The 25,899-nt window shown below is 40.5% G+C and overlaps 2 protein-coding genes across 11 annotated transcripts in view; both read left to right on the top strand.

The window, feature by feature from the left end:
* The window catches only part of thsd7ab (thrombospondin, type I, domain containing 7Ab), a 126,363-nt gene extending 125,226 nt beyond the window's left edge, over window positions 1-1,137 (top strand). For 7 of the 9 annotated variants that reach the window (XR_016115334.1, XR_016115336.1, XR_016115337.1 and 4 more), the window contains one exon: window positions 293-1,137. Coding sequence is in view for 4 of the 9 variants with exons in the window: in XM_088998962.1 (XP_088855088.1) it covers window positions 293-386 (94 nt within the window). In the remaining 5 variants the exon portion in view is untranslated. The remainder of the gene's footprint in view (window positions 1-292) is intronic. The other 2 variants (XR_016115335.1, XM_088998964.1) reach the window with 1 other exon arrangement.
* A 4,000-nt stretch (window positions 1,138-5,137) lies between these two features.
* Window positions 5,138-25,364, top strand: LOC148896298 (neurexophilin-1). 2 transcript variants are annotated; one of them, XR_016115267.1, is made up of 4 exons: window positions 5,138-5,436; window positions 21,292-21,667; window positions 22,674-23,214; window positions 23,305-25,364. XR_016115267.1 is itself a non-coding variant. In XM_088998448.1 (3 exons), the coding sequence occupies exons 1-3, from the start codon at window positions 5,386-5,388 to the stop codon at window positions 23,096-23,098; spliced, it is 852 nt and encodes a 283-aa protein (XP_088854574.1). In that variant the 5' UTR covers window positions 5,138-5,385; the 3' UTR covers window positions 23,099-25,364. The 2 variants fall into 2 exon arrangements, 1 of the variants encoding a protein (XP_088854574.1); XM_088998448.1 differs by having other exon boundaries at window positions 22,674-25,364.
* Window positions 25,365-25,899: the final 535 nt, after the last annotated feature.

A 25,899-nucleotide genomic window follows, 5' to 3' on the forward strand; every position in this document is an offset into this window, starting at 1 on the left:
TAGCAACAGGGAGACTTGCAAAACATGTAGGAGGACGGCCCTTCAGGACCGGGGTGTGACATACTTTTGCTGAACAAAAAATTCCCGAATCTTAGAATTTGGCCATTTTGGGTTTGAAGTCACCATTTCTTTCCTCTTGCATTTAGTAGAGAAAATCCAAAAGTTCAAAGCACAGTTATGCATGCATAAATATGCTGGTGTACCTAATGTTGTGCGGAATATGACAGCGTCACTTGACGTTTCCCCGAAATATTAACCATAACGTGTCTTTTCCCATTTGTGCGACCGGCAGCAGGAAGCCAAAGCGACCAGAGCGAACGAGACAACAGCAGAACAACCGCCTCAAACCGCTGACGCTGGCCTACGATGGCGACACAGACATGTAGTCAGTCACAGCTGCACGCCGGATGCTTTTTTTTTTTTAATTATCTTTTATTTTTATATTTATAGCATGAAGGCGAGACAGTCAATCCTCTTAGAGCACATCTGTTTGAAAAAGTGCTCGATCCAATAACATTTTTTTCACCTTCATGACCTCTGCAAGTGTTGAGAAAAAATGCCTTTTTTTGTCATCCACCCAACCAAGACTTCTTTTTTCACACCTCACTCCCACTTTCTTTCCGCTGAGCCGCCGCTGGAGGCTTTAACGGGATATGTTGCATCCTCCGTTGCCAAAAAAAAAACGGTGAGGCTGAGGGATGAAGGGAAGGAAAATCTCCATAAAGGGGTTTAGAATCCTTTCCTTAGCCGAATCCTCTCGACAAAAAGGGGCACCAACCTCTCACTCTCATACGCTTTTGTGGTTGTTGTTCTATTGGAGAGGCCATTGTGCCCCCCTCTGTCTCTGTCTCTCTCTCCCCTAAACTTTGACCGTGTTTCAGGCGCAAACGTGCACTATATTAGTGCAGCACAGAAACGATGATGCCATATAAGAGGGAAGATTGCGGCAAAACATGCAGGGTTCACTTGCAATGGAGGCGTAGGGACTAAGGGGGGAAAGGTATGTGTGTGTGTGTGTGTGTGTGTGTGTGTGTGTGTGTGTGTGTGTGTGTGTGTGTGTGTGTGTGTGTGTGTGTGTGTGTGTGTGTGTGTGTGTGTGTGTGTGTGTGTGTGTATATATATATATATATATATATATATATATATATATATATATATACAGTTGGACCTTGGATTACGAACTAAATTGGTTCCCAGACAGAGTGCGTAAGGCAAAAGTGTGTATCCCAAAAAATAATTTACCATAGGAAACCATTAAAATGAGGAAAAATCTGTTGCCTGGTCCCCATAAAACATAATTTTCTAATTTTCTAAGCTTTAAAACTACACAAAATATACCTTATTTTATGTACAATAAATGTGCTACAGTATTATGATTAAAGAAATAAATTGTACTGTACAATAAAGTCATTTTATTTACCTTTGTGATGGTCGTTAATGGCTTGATGGAATGGAGTGGGTGGTTTCCTCAGCATGAAACACTTGATGAGGAACATGGGCTTCTTTCACCATCTTGAGGAATGATCCCTTGTAGGTGCTTTCTCTGTGATAATTGTATCTAGTTCTTCATCAATTGTGATCTGTTTAGTTGGGTTGATTGCTTTTTGCATGAAGTGTACAGATGACTTGTCCGGGTTATTTGTGGATCCTGATTGATGGGATATTTTAACTGTTTTCTAGCCATTTTCTCACTATTCTCACACTCTCACACTTTTTTTTTTTTTTTGTTTCAAGCTCTGTCATCTCCCTTTCGTGTGTGTGTGTGTTTTCTCACTCTATCTCTGTCTGCCTGTCTCTTTAATGTTTAACCCCCCCCCCCCCCCCCCCCCCCCCCCCCGCACTGCTGGGTCCTTGACCAATCACGTAGCTTTAACCGAAGACGCCATTTTGTTTTTTGGAGAACGGCCTCACTCTCCCTCTGTAACCCCATCCCCCACTGCTTTGTTCTTGACCAATCACGTGGCTTTCACTAAAGACTGGGGGCAGGGAATAGAGGCCAAAAACAGTGGCCACCGTTTTCTTGTTAGGAGAACGGGCTCGTTTGCCAACGAGTTTATCCTATCATGGATCTACTTTTCTATCCCTTAATAGAAATTTTCAAAACATCATGCCTTTTTTTTCCAAGAATACACAATAACGCAACACTTACTTTAGCTCCCATGTTTCATGAGTTCAAGTGTGGCCCTAATACTCCATTGTAAATAATCATCAAAACTGTATAGCTGTTTTTTAGCAGTTAAAAAAAGAACCGTTTGTGGTTTGTTGAAGTTGTCTGGTTGAACATTTGTCTCTGCCAAAATGAATCTTAAAATAATGTCGAAGTAATTTTTTTTCTCCATATTTCGTCAGACATTTTGATTTGAAGCGGCCATTTTGAGGGTGGTTATGGGTATTTGCAAGAAAACCTGACAATCTTCACAAATCAAGGCCCTTCAATTGGTCTGATTTAGTTAGCAGATTAATGTTTGAGAAGCAAGTTATCATGAATCAACCCAGAAAAAAACCAAATGTGTGTGTATATATATATATATATATATATATATATATATATATATATATATATATATATATATATATATATATATATATATATATATTCTTTGGGGTTTTTTTTCTGGGTTGATCCATGATCCATGATAACTTGCTTACCAAACATTATGCTGCTAACTGACGGTGTGCTGCTAACTAAAATGTGGGAACAGATTATTCTCATTTTAATGGTTTCCTAAGGGAAATTATTTTTTGGGATACACAGTTTTCGCTTTACACACTCTGTCTGGGAACCAATTAAGTTCGGAAGCCAAGGCCCCACTGTACCTTCATTCCAAAATTCTACGCCAGAATCCAATTTCACGCGGAACATAAAAATAGGTTGGCATTTCTATCATGAGCAGAACTCTTGTGCAACTTTGCTTTTATCTGCCTTACTCATGATTACTTGCAAGTTTTCGTCATGAAGGGGTCTACCTAATATGCAGTCACTTCGAAATTGATCATTGATGAACATGTGTTTTTCATACAAGCTTTATTATTATTCATGACACGGAAAATAACAAAAAAAAAAGTCTGAGTCTGACATTGTTTACACTGGTGATTAACATTTTTTAGGGGTTTTTCGTGCAGATGAACGTTAAAAAGGTATGTGTACATTTATTTTGTATTAAACAGAAAATGTTTAGTTTGAATATTGCAAAAGTGGATGTATATAATGTTTTGCTGTCATGCAAGTTATGTGGTGGGGGTAAAAAAGACGATGAAAAAAAACCCATACAATCGTCTGTTTTGTACAGGTTGTTTGTGCGTGCGGGAAGAAAATATGGTAATAAACCAGGACAAAGTGACAAAACAGATTTGTCCTTTTTGTCTCTTATGCGAGGTAGAGAAAGTAATTGAAATCCATTTTACAGAAAAAAAGTTTTTGTTTTTTTTTACAAAATATTTTTTTATCTGTTATTCTACCCCACGGTGTCCGAAGGCACTTGCACTAGAAGGAGCATCACAGTGTCTACTGAAATGCAGCAATAAGTGTTGCAAAATATAAATAAAAATCAATTCCATTTTGATGATCACTGTTGACAAAGTACAAAGAAGGCTGTTTTCCTAACGAAATAACCCATGACAGGAAGGGGGCTGCAATGGATTAATGACATTTCCATTCATTTCAATGGGGAAAGATGATTTGGATTTTGACAGAACAAATTAAACGAGTGTCTCACGGCATATTTGTTTATATCTTTCGGAAAAAGGTGTTCAAATCCCAGTTTTGCCATTATAGGCGATGCCTTTTATATGGAATTTTGAGGGGAAAAATGCCCATTTCAATCCAGTGTGGAATCAAGACGCAAATGTAACAAAATGCTCATGTGACACTTTAAAACTTGTTTTGTGCAATGTTGCCAAAGCTACTGCAACCTCAATATCAACCATTTGCCTTTCATTTGTTCTTTGCGGCTATTCCAAAAATGGCAAAGCGTCCCCTTGCTTTACAGTGACGCTAATAGAGTTGCAAAGTGATGGTTTATGCATCTGAGAGCTCCCTTTACCTGAACAGCGATGGTATCGCGCCGCATTGGAGTGCGACGTGCTGCCATTTACGAGATTGATTTTGACCTTTTGTTTTATCTTTGCTCTTACTGCTCTTATTCTGTGTGAGTGTAGTGTGGGTGTGTGCGCGTGTGTGTGTGTGTGGACGTGTGTGTGTGTGTGTGTGTGTGTGTGTGTGTGTGTGTGTGTGTGTGTGTGTGTGTGTGTGTGTGTGTGTGTGTGTGTGTGTGTGTGTGTGTGTGTGTGTGTGTGTGTGTGTGTGTGTGTGTGTGTGTGTGTGGTTTTGTGTCCCACAACCTGAATGACAAATTGAATACTGTATATGCTATGACTGCTTTAACGTTATTACATAAACAACTTTCGTATTACTTTTAACAAAGATTGTGTGGTTGTTGTGATATGTTCAATTGGATTTTTCAGGATGGGTGTTTTTTTCTATTAAGATAGAAGACTTTATTGATTGACTTGTCGGAGCCGCAGCATTGAAGGACCAAAAAGGTCATGACAATGACTATTCATACGAGAGCATGCTGTTTATTGAAAACTAAATATATAGTGTTAATCGAAATACACTATCTACATGAAAATATATAATAATATACCATGCACGATTGCCAATTCATTTAATATTTACTTTCATGAATTGTTATTTTTATTTAAAATTCCAGACTTATTTCTATATCATCTCATTTCATATATTGAGTCAATTTTATAGGTGTTTCAGTTGATTTATTGTTTTATAGTTTTTTTTTACATAAAAGTTCTGTCTGCGTTTTATTAGTTTGTATAATTTAACATGTATTTTTGATCACTTTAGAAGCTACCATAATGTTTCACTTTTTAATGAATCGTCTTATAATCACCATTATATTCTATTTTTACATGATTGTATTTCTTTTTAACACTTCGGTGCACGTTTATATTTTTCTTTTTTTCTTAGTGTTGGTTGTCTCCAAGTCAGTTGCATTGCAGTCAAGCACCACTTGGGGACAGCCTGACGACATCACAAGTTTTCAGAAGTACATCATACCCATCGCCCCCTCCCACAATCCCCATCCTGCATCCCCTCCATGCGAGTATAAAACATCCCCTTCACACTCAAGTACAAATAGTGCAGCGTCGCCTCTGAACGCAACATCTATTTTACCCCCAACCGAGAACAACCTAATCCTCATCATCTACCTTGGGACGCCCTCCCTTTACCCCCCAACCCTGCCCCACTCTGGCCCGGTACTTTATTTCAAGTTGGGTCAGCAGGAGATTTTTGGGGCACTTTCTTTCCCGACATCAGAGAGGACGACGGCTGGGCTGAAGCCAGGAAAGACGCTCGGTGGTCCGAATATGTCGACCACATGGTGCTGCTGGGCTCTGTTGCTGTCAATCATCTCTCTGGTGAGCGAGAACTCAGATTTGATAACGTTCGCGATCGTTTTTATTTATTTTGTAACATTTTGCTTCAAACTCCCGCCGAGGTTCTTTTGGGTGAAGAAAACCATGTCTGATTTATATACGTATGTGGTCTTCTCTGATGTGTAGCCAGCTGTGAGACTTTTGATTTAAATTGTAGAAAAATGGAACACAATTTTGCAAATCAAAGTGGGTGTGGTATCACATGAAATAATTGAGTTTGAAATTAATTGAAGAAATATAATCGTAACATATTTAACTGACATTCATATTTTGGAAACATTGAAAGAACCAGTGTTATTTTTACTAAACTAACAAACGCTAAGATAGCCATGTCCATTTTTATTTTACATGAGAAAAGAACACGTTATAAATAATTAGACTTGAATGTTTTTTCCACCACCAATAAATGAACAATGTGTAGTTTTCCTATCAACAGTACGATGGGTAACGTTTTTAGTTGAAGAAAAACAGGTTAAACGTTCACACATTCGACCCATACGTAGTTTCCTCTCAACTAATGCTAAGCTATCGGCGAACATTTTTATTTACCAAAATAATTGAAGAAATATAAAAAAAGAGGGCCAATAATGTTTTCCTTGTGCTAAGATAACCATAATCAATAATACTGGAAACGAGAAAACAATGAAATCATGAAATTCGTACTTTTTATTTTGACTTCAAATCATGTAATTTTGAGTCCATTGTGGATTTTCAAGCAAATACTGTTTTTTTAACAGGGTTGTTTATCTATTTATTAATTATTAATTTAATCAAACTGGAGTATTCTGCCACCATTATAGGTCCAAACATGTGGTCCATAAAAAAGGCTAACTTCGCTGTGAAAACTTTTATTTTACTTTTTTAATCAAGTAAAAACTGAGCAGAGAGAGTGACTATATCGGGAGAAGGATGCTGAGCCTTGAACTAGCAGTTAGGGGACAGAGAGGAAGACCAAATAGGAGGTTTATGGATGTTTTGAAAGACGACATGAAGGTAGCTGGTGTGAGAGAGGATGCACAAATCTGGGTTAGATGGAGGACACTGATTCGTTGTGGCGAACACTGAAAGGAAAAGCCGAAAGGAAAAGAAGAATTAAGTAAAAACTGAATCATGTTTCTTGACATGAAATGGTCAAGTGTGTCATTCTTTTGATGAGGCTTCCTGCTAAATACTTCTTGAGGGACCGAAATTCATAATGGAAGGAAAAATCCTTTCCAGAAGTCCCCAAAGCCGAAATAATAAACCTCAGATGAAACCTAAGCCCTGCGTTGGCGATTCAAGCTTTGTCTCTTGGTTAGCGAACTACTGTAAATCTGAGGTTATTTCTAAATCCTCTGATTGTGTGTCCCGAAACTGATCAGTCGGAGACCAAAAACCTTTGTGAAAGTCCTGAAACCATGGATTTTCAATACTGTTCACACCAAAACACTGGAGGACTGGAACGCTCATTAGAAGCTCCAACAATATTTAATGGAACTCCCACATTCTAAATAGGAGCACAACTTGGTCATCTTTTATGTTAACTAAAATTGGAACTATCAGCCCCAATTATAAACATAATCAACAGCTAGTATTGTTGTCACGGTAACAGGAATCTAAAAAAAAATCAACAATAAATTAACATGTACACTATACATTTTCCATCAGCAAAATCAAAATACATTCCTGAGCTGTAGCAGCACCACGTGAAAGTTAAAAGAAAGAAATAAAGGGAAATAAAAAGTGTCCGTCTTGACGGTTTGTGACAAGCTAATTGCTTTAATCCTGCGTGAGCCGGTAACCCCGCCACCTCGCCATCCCGCCGTGCCGCCTGCTCTGATGAACGCATCAACAAAGCAATCGGCGAAGAACAGCGGCCGTAATCCGCATAAAAAACTTCACTTAAAAGCTCCCGCGGCGTTATCAGTGTTTAATTTGCATAGTGATGGAAAGAAGTCAATTACTATTAATTATTCTCTACAACTTCATTCCCATTATCCAATTGAATTTGCCATCTTGAAAAGCATAAACTCAATTTCACAGCTGGCTAAACTTGCTAATCATTTACACCCCCGGCCGTCCTCACCAACCATACATACCGCCAGCCCTTTTTAGTGCTACACACCGCCGCGAAGAAACGCGTTGATTGTTGCATGCGAAACTCTTGAAGAACAAGTAGTGGGCAGTCAGGGCTGACCAAGCCTTCTCTGCTGGTCTAAACACTGACAAACCTGTAACCTACAGTTTTCAACTTCAATTCGGTGATACTGTATACACAGTTATGAATATGATTCAAATAGTTCTGAAGAGGAAAGTATAAATGTTTGCGATCGATTAAAGAAGTCCTTCCGTATCATTTTGAGGCGTCTGGACTCCAATGTAGCTCCCAGAAAATGCACGAGATGGCGCCTAAGGTCTGTTGGAAATGGTCTGATTTGTCTGCTGCGAATTTGTGTCAACTTGTATCAAACAGTAGTCTTGGTGCAACAAACAACGATTCACCATTGCGTTATGTATGTGTTTTCTAATTTCGCCATCAACATGGATCAACACAATGTTTTCAGACCAAACAAAGTGCCCAAAATTCATTGTGTGTCACTTCCTCGGTCATTGACGATACCTATCGTGACGTCACGTCAGGAATCGTCACCAACTCAAAAACAAGACTTCCTGAACATTCAGTGCGAGTCTTAAAACGTATAATATAGCTATATGCCGTGGAATTTTTGTAAAATATGCTCATGAGAAGTCATTTGAAGTGATTGGACAAATTATGGACACAACTTGTCCGTAGGCGTCGGTTGTCCTTTAACTGATTCACTGCTGGACGATGTGCCAAAATGTGTCCACTCCAGTTCCAGGGTTTTTTTTTTTTTCACTCAAATTGCAGCACCCACGGAATATTGAGTTTTACCTCTACATAAGCTTTCAATAGAGCGTTAGACACCTTAGACTCTCTGCTTTTGTCAAAAGTTAATTCCTGAGTTATATGGGTCAGGAGTTATCTGAGCTTGAAATGGGGCCACCTGGACAAAATCAGAATCGGAATCAGAAAACCTTTATTCGTCCCACAATGGAAAAATTTGCAAATACAATACAGTAAAGTCTCGTTATATCGATATTCAAGGGAGTCCGAAAAAATATCGATATAACCGGGACTATCGATATATCCGACCCTGTTTGCATGTAATTACCTCCGCGCGTGCATAGAAATAGTATCGATATAACCGGGACTATCGATATATCCCATATCGATATAACGAGACTTTACTGTATATTGATTTATATAGCTTCTTTAAGGACAACTGAAGCTGTAACAAAGAACTAACATGGACAAAAGGCAAATTATGTCCTTTGCGGAAGGGAAAAACATTGCCAGAGGTCTGACCAGCGCTTTATTGGCACCCCTGCAAGAAAACAAAACCAGAAACAACTTTGGGAATGGCGCTCCACGTCACAATTTTCAATTCCCGAATAAATTCGGGAATAGCAGCGAATTAGCTAAAATTGCTGGGTCAAAAATTGGACCATCTCTCAACTTTGGTAAATTTGATCCAATTTCTGGGTTCTTTTTTCACAAAGCAACCCAAACAGTTGGGTCTATTGGATCCAAGTTCAGTGTTACCTCTACTTACAAACATGTCTTCTTCTGAAATTTTCAAGTTACAAAACGCCTTAACCAGAAACCAACCAGAAACCAGAAACCAATTGTCTCTTGTCACGAAAAATTAATTTCAAGGTAGAAACGGTAAAAATACAATATGTCCTGCTAAGTCGCAGCTCCGAGTTTCCTGAATGCAACATACTTCTCGCTGCTCTGCCATTGGCTATTACCGAGCATCATCATGGCATCCCATTGGCCAAGAGGGACTTTCATGTGTTGAAATGTATTGATTGATACAGTAGATACTGTATATACCTATGAATCTATGCAGGGTCTTACAAAAATATGAATTACCCAAAAAAGTGTTCACCAGTCCCTCTGCTGATATTTGCCTTGGACATTTTCAACATCCGACAAAAGATAACGTCCATGGATCAGTTCTTTACAAAATGCAATGCCAGAAAATGGGTGAACTATAGCAAAGTCAACCCAGTGTCTAAAAGAGATCATGCCAATTCCGTGTTATTTATACGCATCAAGTCACTCACAAGTTTGGAACAATTCTTAGACCAAATGGCCTAACAATTTTTCATCGATTGGGCTTGAGGCACTGACCGAGATTTAAACCCCAATCCTTTTGTTGAAGGGCAGCAGTGTTAACAATTGATCCATCTCGCCGCTAACGACGTTCTGGAAGACTGTCACATTTACTTCAGAACACAAATGGCAACTGGCATTTGCTCTCTAGCCCACCCAGATGCCAACTTCAACCCAATCCGTTCTGTCGAAATAATTAATTCAATCACTGCTATTAACAAATTTATTCAGGAATTGAAAATATGACAGAGCGCCATTCACGAATTTGTTCGAGTTTTGGTTTTTATATCATAATCATAATCATATAAATCAATATACAGTAAAGTCTCGTTATATCGATATTCAAGGGAGTCCGAAAAAATATCAATATAACCGGGACTATCGATATATCCGACCCTGTTTGCATGTAATTTTGCGTGCATAGAAATAGTATCGATATAACCGGGACTATCGATATATCCGATATCGATATAACGAGACTTTACTGTATTTGTATTGTTTTTCATTTTGTACAGCTGCCCCCTTTTCAAGCTTAGATAACTTCAGATGCATATAACCTAGGAATTAACTTTTTTTTCCTCATGAAAGAAGAGAGTCTAATGTTTCTTACTCTGCACTGAATGTATATATAGTCCTAAAACTCAATATTCTGTGGGGCTTGGAATTTGAGTGACAATGACAAAAACCCCAGCACCGGAGTAGACACAGTCTGGCAGTGAATTAGTTAATGGTGAACTTAACCCAAACTGATCAATATCCATGGCTAAGTGGGTTACGAGTGGGTTAAAAAAAAAAAAACAACCTAGCAATGTGTGTGTTTGGGGCTGACAAAAATGAAGCTCCTTTCGTTACTTGAACTTGCTTTATAGAGATGGATTTGGACAAAAAGCTCTAAATGTTGAGTTCCCATTAAAAATATGCAGGTGGTCAATTTTACAAATGCAAACTGTGAAAATACATGTTGGGAAAAGGTTTGATGCATTAGCACTGGGACTGCTTCTTTCATGGATTTGAAATTCGTCAATCCTTTTTTTAACCCACTGATTGGTTGGTCGAAGATTTTTTTCCTCCCACATTCCAAAAAATATCCATGACAAATTATTGGAACATTTCTAAATTGTCTGGAGGTGTGAGTGTGAGCACGGATGATTGTTGGTCCATCTGCATCCTGCATTTGGCAGGCAACCAGTTCAGAGTGTCCCCACCTACTGCCCCAAGACTGCTTGGATTGGCTCCGGTGACATCTGTGACCCACATGTCTATCAGCAGATTAAAAAATGGACGCATGGATGCTATGGATGAAATGTCTGGCACGGTTAGGTGCTGGTACCTTTGTTTTTTTTTTTTTTTTTTTTTTTTTGTAGAGAGTTAATATTTTAAGAAGGGCTTTAGGCCAGGTCAGTACAAGGTACAAAATGCACTGCCTACCACTGCAGAACACAGATCATAAGACGTTTACATCACATGTTCTCATATCCCCCCCCCCACGGGAACCTTTCCAAATCTCTTTGAAGCTAGTGTGGAAAAAGTCTGATTATGCGTTTTCTCCTGTGGCTACCTCCAAAAGTGCAAGCTAGTTTCTTGGTCCTCGTCTTCAAACCGGTTCCCCCTCGCATATCATTGAGTGTGAGGTCACGCCGGTAATTTTGGCTCCGACTCCTCTGGAGATAAGACACCTGTGATTTCCTGACACTCTGATTTGTCATCTTCTCTCACGCCCTCGGGTAGCACTTTGATACAACAGCTATACCCAAACACTTAGTGAGGCCCATAAGCTCGGCGAAAATGTGAGTGCATCGCTCAACAAATGTTGTACCTAAAAGGAAGGACCTAAACTCTTCATGGAAACCTCCAAAACAGTGGGTGGTTTGAAAATGTGTTCAAAAGACTTATGAATCTAAAGTCAGCAACCCGTGGCTCTTTAGCGCTGCCCTAGTGGCTCCCTGGAGCTTTTTACAAAATGTATGAAAATGTGAAAAAGACATGGGCGGGAAAATATTTTTGTTTCCCTGCATCCTGTAGGAAGACAAACATGACACAATGCTTGAAGAAATTGTTAGATAAATATTAATTCATTCACTGCCAGACGTGTGCAAAAATGTGTCCACTCCAGTGCCAGTTTTTTTGTCATTGTCACTCGAATTCCAGGACCCACAAAATATTGAGTTTGTTTTAGGACTACATAAACATTCAATGCAGCGCAAGAAACGTTAGACTCTCTTCTTTCATCAGAAAAAAAATGAGTTAATTCCTAAATTATATCGGTCTGGTGTTATCTGACCATGAGATGAGGATGGCTGTCCAAAATACAATGCAATACATACATATTGGTTTATATAGCGCTTTAACAACAGGTGAAGCTGGAACAAAGCGCTAACATGGATAAAAGGGAAATGATGACCCCTTGTGGAAGGGAAAAACATTGCCAGATTCTTTGGCCAGCGCATTATCAGCAACCAAACAAGAAAAAAAAGACAACATTTGGGAATGGTGCTTGATTTCATATGTTCAATTCCCGAATAAATTCCTGAATGGTAGTGAATGAGTTAACGTTAAACATTTCTGTCAATGAGGATTTGAATCACAGCCTGTGACGCTCATTTCTGTTAGAATGGTGGGGATGTCAGTCAGAAGTCAAAATACATTTTAAAAGGTGTGATAGTACTGGCAAAGAATGGGAATATGGAGGGCCAAGAGAAGCATTTTTAAACATTACATGTGAACTACGATAGTTAACATGCTGTAAAAATGCGCCCCATCTCTTCTTCATTTTCGCGACAGTTCTGGCTGTCGCTCACTTTGGCACGTGTGTGTGTAGTAACGGGTCAATTGTGATAGGTTGGTTGTTCAAAAAGTAGATTTTCAGTCAGAAACAATCACTTTTGATGAATGCTCATTGTGTATTTGTAGCCTACTCAGTCATTTTGAAATTAGATTTATATAAGCTTTTATTACACGGCTTATCAGAATCAGAATCATCTTTATTGCCAAGTATGTAGAACACACAAGGAATTTGTCTCCGGTAGAACACGCTGCACTAGTATCATCAAAAAATTGAGAAAAATGGAGGCACTATACAGGTCTATTATTTTAGGCCACTGGTTTTTAACCTGGGTTTGATCGAACCCTTGGGGTTCGATGAGAGGATCGCAGGAGTTTGGCGGAGCCTCTGCTGACACACTTCTGTTAATTACGGAAACTGAACATTTCGTCCGGCCCCGGAGGTCCTTTTGTCCGTTGTTATGCTCGTTTAGCAATCGGTAGAGCGCCGGCCAAATATCACAGGAAATCGTGTGGGCAGTATAGAGTCAGAAGCGTACCAAAACGGGAAAATGATTACAGAGAGAGAAGACGAGAGGACAGGAAGACTGCTGCTGCTTCACCCATTCACAACGAATGAACAGCCTAACCAGTAGCTAGCAGTAATCAACGTGTGACTGTCGTCGTAGTACATCGTTTTTATATTTGTTTCATACTATGTCAGGCAAAAGAAGAAAGTGGTAGGACGAACAACATTCTCATGTATCACGGAACGTGATAAGAGTGAGCGTCCTATTTGCATGATTTGCAATGCCAACTGGAGCAACTCTAGCCTAACATCAGCAAACTAAAGGAACACTTCATCAAGATGCATGGAGACGGGGAGTACAAGAACACAACACTTGCTGAATTCAAGGTGAAGAGAGCTGCCTGTTCTTGGATTTGTACCTGTTAGCAAAGCCATCCTCACAACATCGTACGAAGTTGCTTACCTGATCGCAAATCAGGGCAAGCCACACACCATTGGTGAAAGACTGGTGAAACCAGCTGCGTTAAAGATGGCAAATCTGATTCTCGGAACAGCGGCCGAAGGTAAATGATCCCAAATTCCCCTTTCAAATGACACCGTCAGTGACAGAATAGAAGACATGAGTAAAGACATATTGGCTCAAGTAGTCGCAGAACTGATTTTAAGCCCGGCAAAACTCAGTCTTCAACTCGACGAAAGCACAGACATTGCTGATCTAAGCCAGTTTGCTGTTTTTGTGCGCTACGTGAAAGACGACATGATAAAAGAAGAGTTTTTATTTTGTAAGCCTCTTACAACAACAACAAAGGAAGCAGATATGAAGAAAAATCATTGAAATTCGGCATAGCCAGGTTCAACAGCAACTCTTCAAAACAACACTGCTCTCAACGTTTTGATGTCAACAAATGAACAAGTATGCAGTTGTTGCCAAGAAAGCCCTGGATTTTTTTATACTATTTGTTACAACATATCTCTGTGAGCAATCCTTTTCGAGGATGCTGGACATAAAATCGAAGAAAAGGAACAGACTTTACTGTGAAAATGACATGAGTGGCACTTGCCAAGGTGAAGCCACACATATCTGAACTGGTCTCTCAAAGGCAGCAGCAGAAGTCACACAGATGTGTAATTTGTTGTGAGTTTATGTATTGTGTTGGTTTTGTTCTTAAAGGTGATGTTCATGCACGGCTCATTTTGTGCAGCAATAAAAAACATATCTATGTCTTCAATTTGAAAAAAAAAATCAGATTTTATCTTTCACACGAGGGGTTCGGTGAATGCACATATGAAACTGGTGGGGTTCGGTACCTCAAAAAAGGTTAAGAACCACTGTTTCAGGCTTTTTTTGTCTCCAAACATTTTTTCTTTTTCCACTATGGCTTCGTCAACATTTTGGGTTGCCGACTCTTGGTCTAGACCTTTAAGAAATTCTCCAAAGTCTCAATAGTAGTCATAAAGCATTCCAACGAGACCCATAACCTCCGTAGGATTCCCCCAACCCTGAATGGAAGCCTCTAAAATGTTTCTGGGACTCACCAAAGTAAAAGTCTTAAAATCTCAGTTTGTCTGCAGCTCTGCACGGAACCAGATTAGATCCTCCCCTCCACTCAGCACTGGCTGAATCCCATCCCCAAATTCAGAACCAAAATAAAAGCATTCGACTGTAAGTAGAGGACCTTCTCTGCCTCTTCTTGCCATTGCACAACATGGTCTTGAACTGAAGCCGCTTTCAATTCAGATTAGCCTGTGTACCGTATTTTCCGCACTATAAGGCACTTTGGAGTATAAGGCGCGAAAATAATAAATGGGCTATATTAAAGTTTTCAGATATAGGGCGGACCATTTAAAGGACAACCGACACCATTTTTTTGTTTCCTAACAGACATCAGAAAACCGTTTTATAGCATCTAAAATACCCAAAATACCCAGGCTGATATTTTTGGTCACATGCAAAACACCAATAAAAATGACTTAAAATGTCCCAAAATTGCTTCAAAACGACCTCGGAAATGGCGAGTTTCAGAAGGTCCCGCCCCCTTGTTCGTGACGTCACGCCAGGATTTTGCCATCAACACGAAACAACATGATGTTTTCAGACCAAAGTACCCTAAATGCATTGTGTGTCGCTTTTTCGGTCAGGGGCATTCCTGACGTGACGTCACGTCAGGCATCGTCATCAACTCGAAAACAAGACTTCCTGAATATTCAGTGTGAGTCTTAAAACGTAAAATACAGCTATATGTGGTGGAATTTCTGTAAAATGCGCTCAGTAGAATTCATTTGAAGTGATAAAGTGAAGTTATGGACACAACTTGTCCGGAGGTGTCGGTTGTCCTTTAAGGGACACAGAATAGAAGCTGCAAGAATGGCAGCGGTTGGGTTAGGCATCCACTAAATGGAGTTATGCTATACTAGAGGGAATACAATACAATACCGCCTTATTATGAACTTTTACAACTACTGCAACTGTAAGAAATCACATCACAGAACATTTAGTAATGCTATGTCTAATAGGACAGAATTATTGATTCATATAGATGGTATTATAAGGGGCACTGTTGGATTTTCAGAAAATCGAATGTTTTTAGGTGCTCCTTATACTGTAGAAATCAAACCGCCCACATTTACATGGCACCACTAAAGCCATTGCGTGTCTGTGTGTGTGTGTGTGTGTGTGTGTGGAAGGGGTCGGTATAAAATGTGGCGGCAATTGTTTATCTTCAAAGTGCGGCAGGCGGCGTATGTGTGTTATCTCCCGGCTCAGCAGCGTCTCTACATAGTATTGAGTTTGTCCAACAAGCGACAACGACTTTGTGTGTGTGTGTGTGTGTGTGTGTGTGTGTGTGTGTGTGTGTGTGTGTGTGTGTGTGTGTGTGTGTGTGTGTGTGTGTGTGTGTGTGTGTGTGTGTGTGTGTGTGTGTGTGTGTGTGTGTGTGTGTGTGTGTGTGTGTGTATCTGCTCTTGTCCCGCCCGCCCAGGATGCCGCCACACGGCTGGGAAAACGTGGAATAATATTAAAGCTCCCTGAAATAGACTTCCCGGGAGTAAACGGGGCTACGTTAAATGTAAATGCAAATGAATTGTCCAAGCCGTGAGCAATAAAATGTTCCATTGCGGTGATAATGGCACTTTTTGTTGGAAGGGATGTTGGCTTATTTGTGTTTATTTATTTATTTATTTATTTATTTATTTATTTATTTGGTTTGTTTATTTATTTATTAACAGGGAGGGGGAAAGAGAGGGGCGAAATAGAGAGCGAGAGGGAGAGAGAGACAGAGAGCGAGAGACAGGGAGAGAGAGAAGAAGAGATTAAGAGAGAGAGAGAGACAGACAGACAAAGGGAGAGAGATAGGGAGGGGGAGGCAGAGAGAGGGAGAGAGAAAGAGAGAGAGGGAAAATGGAGAGACGGGGGAGGGCGAGGCAGGGGGAAAGTGAGAAAGAGAGGGAAACATGGAGAAAGAGGGAAAGGCAGAGATGGGGGGTAGAGAGAGTGAAAGAAAGCAAAAGAGAGGGGAGGGTGAGAGAAGATGAGATGGAAAGAAAGATGAGGGAGAGAGAGAGCGAAAGAAAGCAAGAGAGGGAGAGACAGAGAGTGAAAGGGAGAGAGTATGAGAGGGGATATCAATGGGAGTATTTGCAGTCATTTAAAGGACAACCGACGTCATTTTTTTGTTTCCTAACTGACATCAGAAAAACGTTTTATAGCATCTAAAATACCTTAAACACGCAATATGATATTTTTAGTCAAATGCAAAACACCAATAAAAATGACTTAAAGTGTCCAGTTTCAGAAGGTCCCGCTCCCATGTTCGTGGTGTCACGGCAAGACGTCTTGCCTTGCTCGAGAATCAAAACAATGGCTTCAGATTCGGAGAAGATGCTTTCTTGTTACTCATCCAGCTATGAATATGATTCAAATAGTTCTGAAGAAGAAAGCATACATTTTTGCAATAGATTAAATAATTTATTCTGTGTCATTTTGAGGCATCAGGGGTGGGAAATGTCGCACCCAAATAAGGCAGAACATGTTGCCCTCTTCTGCCTCTTTTTGGTCCTACACAACGTTTTCAGACCAAAGTACAGCAAAATGCAATGACGTGATTGAAGGACTACTACAATGTGTCCTTTTTTCGGTCAGGGGCGTTCCTTCAGTGACGTAACGTACGGACTCGTCACCAACTCAACAAGACTTCCGGAATATTCAGTGCCAGTCTTAAAACGTAAAATATAGCTATATGCGGTGGAATCTTTGTAAAATACGCTCAGTAGAAGTCATTTGAAGACATTTTACAAATTATGGACACAACTTGTCCGGAGACGTCGGTTTTCCTTTAAGATTTAAAAGCTAAATAAAATCCATCAAAAAAATCTATTAAAAAGGAAAATGTGTGCATACATTCATAAACTGTATTTCTCTCAAATATTTGCATACTGTACATTTAAGCGTTGATTCAGAGGAAGAATGAAAAAGCATTTTCGTCTTGGAAGGAGCGTTACACTTGATTGACATGTGAGAACTGTTAAAAACGGACCATAAAAAGAAGTTTTATTGTCAAATCTTCCTTTTTGTCGCTTTCGAAATGTGCACCTCGACATGAATGCCCACCACGTGTTAGTGTTCTTTGATATCGTTTGCTTGACAGATGATCGTTTGAGTGTCTCCTGGCGGATAACGGATGATGTTTTCCCACTGTCACCATCAATATTATTTCTGCCACTCGTCTTTGTCGCTTTTACCCGATAAAACAACTTTTTCTAGACTTCACGTACGCCCTCGCCACTCACAACGGCGAACAAGACGCTTCATGACTTTTGGCATAAAATCCGACACCATTTTCTTTTTCCACAGCCAAGTCATCAACGCTCTTGATAAGAAAAAAACATTTTGAACATCGGTGTTTCTGATAAAGGTGGAAATGCGAAGGTGTTGAGCCATCACCCCTGACCCCCTCAAAATCTAAAAGGACTGAGGACAATTTAAAATCTAGTTTGTTGAGCGGAATAACACATAAATACAAAGTGACAAACCTCACTGATGTCATTTACGAACACAATTCCAATTCTTAATGTGACTCTGGAAACCACACCCCTTAACTCATTCACAGCCAGACGATTTTCAAAAATTTGTCCATCCAGTGCCAGGGTTTTTGTCATTTTCACTCAAATTCCAAGACCCACAGAATATTGAGTTTTAGAACTACATATACATTGAATGCAGTGTAGGAAACCTTAATCTCTTCTTTCATTTGAAAAAAAATATTTAATTCCTAAGTAATATGGATTTGGAGTTATATGCGCTTGAAATGAGGGTGGCTGTCCAAAATACAATGCAATACATACATATCGGTTTATATAGCGCTTTAACAACAGCTGAAGCTCTAACAAATCGCTAACATGGACAAAAAGTAAATGCTGCCCCCTCGTGGAAGGGAAAAACATTGCCAGAGCCCTGGCCAGCGCAATAAAAACCAAAACCCGAACAAATTCGTCATATTTTCAATTCCCGAATAAATTTAGGAATGACAGTGAATGAGTTAAAGGCACATATCCCATACACAAGTACCAGACAACATATGGTAATTTTATAATTTATGATAAAATGGTTATTTAATACCTACATACGTGGTTTGTACTCGCCCCCCCCCCCCCAAAAAGGCCGCCATCTTTTACATTTTAGGTGATTTCAAAAGCATTTTTCCCACAATGTGTTTTGTGACGGCAATAAAAAAAAACATTTTCATTCATTATTCTAGCGCATCAGGATTTTGAGATCTTTTCATGTTTGACAATTTTTAAGATTTCACATTACAGATTTTACTATGCGTTGTAATTGATAGCAATGATTCTTCAGAAAAATGTTACACTTGTTGCCGAACTTGATAAATATTTTTCTTGATAAATATTTTTAATTGAGTTGCATCTCAGATTAAAATAAAAATGTAAATATTTGTTGACCGGTATTACCAGGCTGTCAAAAAAATATTACTTTGAGGAAACATGAAGAAGGACTAGCTCATTTCAATCTGTTTATACTTCAAGAAAGATGTGAAAGTAATTCTAAATCTTCAAACACTTTATCTCAAACTTTAACACACACAGAGCAGCTGTTTTTTACACTGCATCCCTTCCAGTCGAGCTCACTGGCGCCTGGCATAATATGCTACCTCGCACAAGCCGCTCAACTCTAAATTTGAGTCGCCTGTACACATCATATGTTGAAAGTGCCCTATATCAACTTCTCTGCACAATAAACACATAATAGATGTTTGTTTACTGCCCCCTCTGGCCAGGAGGAACCACTGCGGCATCATTAAACCAGAGCGATCAATATTTCCCCAGGCCTGGCAAAGTCATTTTGGTGTGACAGCTGACATTTAAACAGCACCACACAATCACCTTGAGGCGCGGACACACACACACACACACACACACACACACACACACACACACACACACACACACGCACACACGCACGCAGGTTCCAATCTCCCTCAATTGGGATTACAGGTTGGTGCTCTAATCCATCGCGCGATTGTGCCGCTAATCCTGTCAGGTGTGCTTCTACACGCCAGCTAATTACGTGTCGCCCAAACACACAGGAAGAAAAACTCGTAAGTGTGACATCGTATCGAGGAGAAATCCCATCCCTATTTTTTCCAGCACACTTTTGAATCCTTTTGGCAGCCATCTTGCGTATGCTTGCGTATGTGTGTGTGTGTGTGTGTGTGTGTGTGTGTGTGTGTGTGTGTGTGTGTGTGTGTGTGTGTGTGTGTGTGTGTGTGTGTGTGTTCATGTTAAAAGCAGCTTCCTGACATCCCTTCATGTGACTGCAGCGCCTCTGTTGAGACTTAACCCACTTAGCTGAGAAGCTTCCGGAATCACTTTTATGACTCAGAATAGAAAATGACATCAAACTCCATTTGAAGTACAACTTTTTACCAGCAGCGAGCGAGTGGTCATGGCCAGCAGGCACTCTCAGAAGCAGTAACCGACAGACTACCTAAATTCATTTTTTTTTCTTCCCATTTCATATATATTTACTCTTAATAAGCTGCTGTGTTCCTTTGGTAGTGTTTTCATGCTATTTTGAGTAGTAGTATTTAGTCATGTGTGTATGTGTTCATATAAATTACATCATTGGTTTCACTTCAAAATATAAATATACAGGTAAAATCCGATTTACGGCCGGCGCGAGTTACGACTTCCCGTACTTACGACCACGACCGCCAGAAAAAGGTCTGGCGGTCGTGGTCGTAAGTACGGTATTTTTCTGATTTATTTTTTTAATTTACTATGTTTCCTTTGTGAAACGGCACATAGTGTATTTGAAGTCGTCACTTGAATGTAAAAATTAAGAAGAGTCCACTTTCCAGCTGCTTGCTCCGCACTTTATAAAATGCTACTCCATTGAACTTGTCCGTCCTGAAGGAGCTTTACGTCAAGGCGTAATAGTGCCATAAATCCAGAGAGCGAAGTCGTAGCTGACGCCCGCTGGTGAATTTATCTTCTGGTAATACGTAACGGCGGCTGGCACATGCTAGACAAAAGCCGCGCTTCATTAACGTCGTTTAATCGTGCCGCTGAGCCACAAAACATTCCAATTCATTCCTCATCTCACCCGCGCAAATATTTTACTTTTAAAAAGTCCTGCGGTGACTTCCTTTAAAAAAATAAAAAAAAAAAACATCTATGCACGTTTTTACCACGCCAATCGGCTCATCCATCACGGTGTTCTCTTCAAAAACAACCGGAGGCCATCTTTCTCCAAAAGTCCCAGTGCACAAAGCCACCGCGTCCTTCACGGTGAAAGATCATTCACGGCATCACACAATGCGCCTCAGCCGCATGAAATAAGACCTTATTTTCACAGTATTGATCGGCCCGGCGAAGACACACACACACACAAAATGGCGAAGGCTACGCTCAGATGGATCTGCTGTCACGTCGAGGCGAGGGTCTCGTCGCATAGTTGGCGCTGTCATCTGCGGGATTGTTGGAGATGACTCATACATCATCGGGGGTGAGGGCACGTTCGGCGGGGGAGAGGGGGTGGCAAGGGAGGGTAAGAAGGCCCTCAGTCTTGATTTAAACGACATACCAAAGACGTTTGGCGTTCCGTAAGCGGCGGCGGCGAACGTCAGCGCTTTCTACAACGGGTGATGATGGACGACGCGAACGTGTGCCGACAGAGGAAGCTCCAAAGTCAGGTTGCTCTGACGCTTCTGCTCAACTCGGGACAATTATGTACAGATACTTGGTACTGTCGCTTCCACGTTGAGTTTCTTAAAGGGATCGAACGCAAACGTACATTTGTGTACATTAATTTGGAGAACTACGTTGACAAGTGACATTCATCTTTGTGATCCAGGTGCTCGAAGTTGACTCCAAATCAGCAAACGGCAAGTCCAAAATGAAGTCGTACTGGTCCGCTAGTAGCAAGGCGGCTCAAACTCTGTCAGTCAACAGCCTTCTGGACCATACGCTGGATAGCAAGGACAACTTCACCTCGGTGGACCTGGACTTCCACATGGAGGAGAATTTGGACTCTGATGACAAGCAATGGACCTGGCTTTCCAATTCTTCGGTATCTTCATCCTTGGAGGGACGCTCCCGGGCGAAGAGGAGGCCCATCGTGAAGACGGGCAAGTTCAAGAAGATGTTCGGCTGGGGAGACTTCCACTCCAATATCAAGACGGTCAAACTCAACCTGCTCATCACTGGCAAGATCGTGGACCACGGCAATGGTACGTGAGCTCATCCTTGGTTCAATGAACAGACCAGATGTTTTAATGACTTGACTTAAGAGCTAAGTTCCCATGACCAAATTTGGAACTTAATTTATAAAATAAAAGAAAAATATCTTTACAAATGAATTTGAATGCTATAAATTCAATCCAAAACCCCAAATGACCAATTTTTTATAACTTTTTTGTGGATGTTCAACCTGACTTAAAAAAAATAAAATAAACAGGTCTGGGCTGCTGGCATGCCAGTGAAAACTCACAGCATTTTACTACAAAGGCACACTCTTGTAACAAATGCAGAATGTGGCTTGGCATTGTTGAAATACACATATTAAAAATGGGTGAGTGGAGGTAAGTCCAGGTTTTCAGGACTGTCTAGTCCAGGGTTGTCAGTCATTTTTTTGCCGCGGACCACATTGTAGTTACGGTTTAATCTTGAGGGTCGTTATGAATTTGTGGAAACCATTAGAATGTTTAATCCCCGACACATTTTACATACATTTACAAGAGCTCACAACAAATGACCGAACCACTAGTTTTTAACTTTGAACTCAAGAATAAGGACTATTATTGTGGTTTACATACATTTTGAAATTCTGGTTCGGGCTTTACCAAACATCATGGCACATGGTCTAGTTAGTAGCCTGACTGCAGGGCCAAGTGGAGGTACCTCTCCTTGAAGCACGCGTGTATCAGTCTCAGGCTGAAGGAGCTTTCAAGTGCTGTCCGGGTGGCCTGGAGGACGTGGAAGGATCTGTCCATCATTGCTGTTAGCTTAGCTAGTATTTTCCTGTTGCCCACCTTCTCCAGAGTGTCTGGGGAGCAGCCTAGCACAGAGCTGACCCCCCCTCCTGACAGTCTCTTTCTCTGTTCCTCGGTCTCCGGTCAGCAAACTTACGAATTATTATGCTGTGGTTTCATTGACACAAGATGTCAATTTCATTTGGATTGGGGATTTATACTTTTGTTACTTGCCACTAGCACTCAGACTCCATGTCATTTCCAGGTACCTTCAGCGTCTACTTCCGACATAACTCCACCGGGCAGGGCAACGTGTCCGTAGGTCTCGTACCTCCTAGCAAGGCAGTAGAGTTCCATGTCCACCACCACCACCACCAGCAGAACCCCCATCAGCAGGATCTGCGTGTCCAGCAGCAGACGGCGTTGGAGAGCAAAGAAAGCAAGCTGTTCAACTGCCGCGTAGAATACGAGAAGGTGGAACGCGGCATCCGCAATTCGCTGTGCGCCCACGACCCATCGCAGAGTTGCCCTCAGGACCAGACCCAAAGCCATGTCTCCTGGTTGTGTTCCAAACCGTTCAAAGTCATCTGCATTTTCATCACCTTCCATAGCACCGACTACAAGCTGGTCCAGAAGGTGTGTCCAGACTACAACTACCATAGCGACACGCCCTACACGCCCACCGGTTGACGGGCGACCGAGGAGTGAGGATAGAGGAAAGCGAACTCATCCTGGTTCCCAACCTGGAAGCCGGCCAGCGACGGGGCGTTCAGGGAATCTTGGACAACTCCCTCAAAGTGAATCATGTAAATACTCTGACGCCACTCAGACAGCCTTTTATCTTTTCTTTGTTTTGTTTGTTTGTCATCTGTGGCTTTTTTTCGCCTCAATTGCAGACGCCAATCAGACACCAGCAATCAGTTGAGGGGGCTTGATGGCAAATGTTGATTTCAAGTGATCCGCCGTTCATTGCGAGGAGTTACGTACCAGACCCGCCTGTGAAGATTGACGAATCTGCACTTTAGGGAGACTATATTTCAAAAAACAAAAGACTCAAGTGTGTGTTTTCACTCTTGAACAGTTTGAAAAAAAACATGCTAGCTAGCCCGTCGCATATAAAAAAACAACCGTTCACACCTCTGCTTTTGGTGGTATGTCAAACTCACCGCACATGATTTTTCAGAGGCTTTTTTTTAAACCCACAACAACAATAACAACAAAATGCTGTATTGTTATCAAGTTTGATAAAAGTAGTTTGCCACTTTGTTAGCATTTAGCCAACATGTTATCAGTATGTTGTATCCTTCTTCAAATGCGCATTTTTTTATTACAGCTCGTTTGACCAAATTTGCCAGTCCAAACTATTGACATCGTGTTAGTTTCCTTTTAGACATTAGTAATCCATTCCATTCAGCTTTAAACTATAAATGCGAAAAAGAAAACTATAGACGGATATAGCAGATTTTGTATCCCGCGGCAAAAGTCTGGAATGTAACCCTTGTGATCGATGGGGGATTACTCAAGTCTGTTATATGAACAGTTTAAACATGTCTATTATGAACCTTCTGCCATTTACTGGAAGAATGTTTTCTTGCTGTTCACGCCACGATACGTCTCAGCAGTGGCGGGCCGTGGATTTCATCACTAGGCCTTGAGTAGGGCTACGTCTGAATCAATCCAGACTGAAAAAAGTGTGGTATGATTCACTACAAGTCCACTCGATGGTACCATTACCAGGAAATAACTGACCGACCTTTCTTAATAATGTGCATTATTTCTTGATAAGTCCGTCGTGAAAATGGCTTATACAGTAAATCTCTAAACAAATCCATTTCTTCTCCTCCTTCAGCCATTGTGGGTTGACAAAACTGCTATTAAATCAACACAATAGATTTGCTTATTCAGCTCACTACAGATACCGTGTGCTAGCTCTAGCCAGTATGCTCTTGTCACTCGCGGCATGTGATCAAAGCAGTTTTCGTAAACTATGACCAAACCAATCATAGTTCGACAAGGCTTTGGTACCACTTTTGGGTTGCCAACTCGAAATATGATTGGTTAAAGCAATAGTTTTATCGACACTGATTTTATTCGACAGGGCCTGCAGAACTGGTTGTGAAGGCATCCAGGTAGATTTCTGACCCTGGCAACAAATGATGGCTGAAATATGATTGGTTAAATGCTTGAATATGAAAACACACGTATGGAAGCAGCGCAACAAGGGAGAAGTAATAAAAGGAAGCTGAAACACAATTTGGAATTATTTCATAAGAATTCATGGACAAAGTAGAATTAACATCAGTCTGTGATTCCAATATTTTTAGGCCAGCAGAGAAGGCCTTGAAGGCCCTGACGGCCCGTCACTGCATCTCAGGCAATAGTTAGATGTGCAAAAATGACATAATTGGTGGTAACTAAATCATCATTTTTAGACCAACTGTCTACTAAGTGACTCATCTTTTCTCTGCGCTATTTTTCCCCCCTACAGTACATGTAATGGCCTTAAGATGCCACCAGGGATCTTGCGAATAGGAAAGTACTAATCTGTATTTTTATAGTTTGCTAAGGCCACATACACACCAGCGTCTTTGTATCTTTGCCAAAACCAAATAATCTGTCAGACTTTTTTTGTTTTAACTACTACAGTAAAGTCTCGTTATATCGATATTCAAGGGAGTCCGAAAAAATATCGATATAACCGGGACTATCGATATATCCGACCCTGTTTGCATGTAATTTTCTCCGTGCGTGCATAGAAATAGTATCGATATATCTGATATCGATATAACGAGACTTTACTGTAGTTGATTTTTATTCACAGACTTTAAGGGGTTCGTTGTACTTATTCCATGTTGACAGCTGTCACATATTAAAAATGTGTTTATCGTGCGTCATGTGTTGAAAGGACCCCCAAACGTGTAGGGTGTGACCAATGCCATTCCTGTGAATTAATAAATTGTACACAAAAAAATGAGACCCTGATTGTTTCCCGTTCTTCTTATTCTAAAATTATAAATCAACAGTCGAACCTTCGTAATATGGCACTCCTGAGATGGAAGAACGTTGGGGGTTGCGGGAGGTAAACAATCACACATCCGGATGAAAAACAAGCACAATGGTATCTTCTCCACTCTCTGTAACTATTATTTTTGCATTTTATGCTTCTTTTGTGCGTGTGTGTGTTTGTGTTACCTTGACTTAAAGGGGTCAAGTTCATGGAGAAAAATGAGAAGGAACTCTGGAGTGACACTTCAAAGGTACCGGTAAGTTTTCTTTTTAAAAACGAATTGCAGTTACTTCATTTTGTTTTCCCGACATGATTGTTTTTGCTAAAATGATAAAGATTTTTTTTTGAAACATGTCCTTTTTCAAGGCTTTTTCTACTTAAGAAATAAATATTTTATTAGATTTTTTTTTTTTTCATTTTTTTGAAATCAAAAAGCAATTTTGGTATACTTTTTTTAATCTTAGAAAAACTGTTACAGTATATG

This window comes from Hippocampus bargibanti, linkage group LG06 (assembly GCF_051943395.1).
Source record: "Hippocampus bargibanti isolate YZ-2025 linkage group LG06, ASM5194339v1, whole genome shotgun sequence".
In the NCBI taxonomy this organism is placed as follows: domain Eukaryota; kingdom Metazoa; phylum Chordata; class Actinopteri; order Syngnathiformes; family Syngnathidae; genus Hippocampus; species Hippocampus bargibanti.

Coding starts and splice junctions, on each gene's coding strand:
- LOC148896298 (XM_088998448.1), top strand. CDS start 5,386: ATGTCGACCACATGGTGCTGCTGGGCTCTGTTGCTGTCAATCATCTCT. Junction 5,437..21,291: donor TGCTGTCAATCATCTCTCTG/GTGAGCGAGAAC, acceptor TTTGTGATCCAG/GTGCTCGAAGTTGACTCCAA. Junction 21,668..22,673: donor GATCGTGGACCACGGCAATG/GTACGTGAGCTC, acceptor TGTCATTTCCAG/GTACCTTCAGCGTCTACTTC.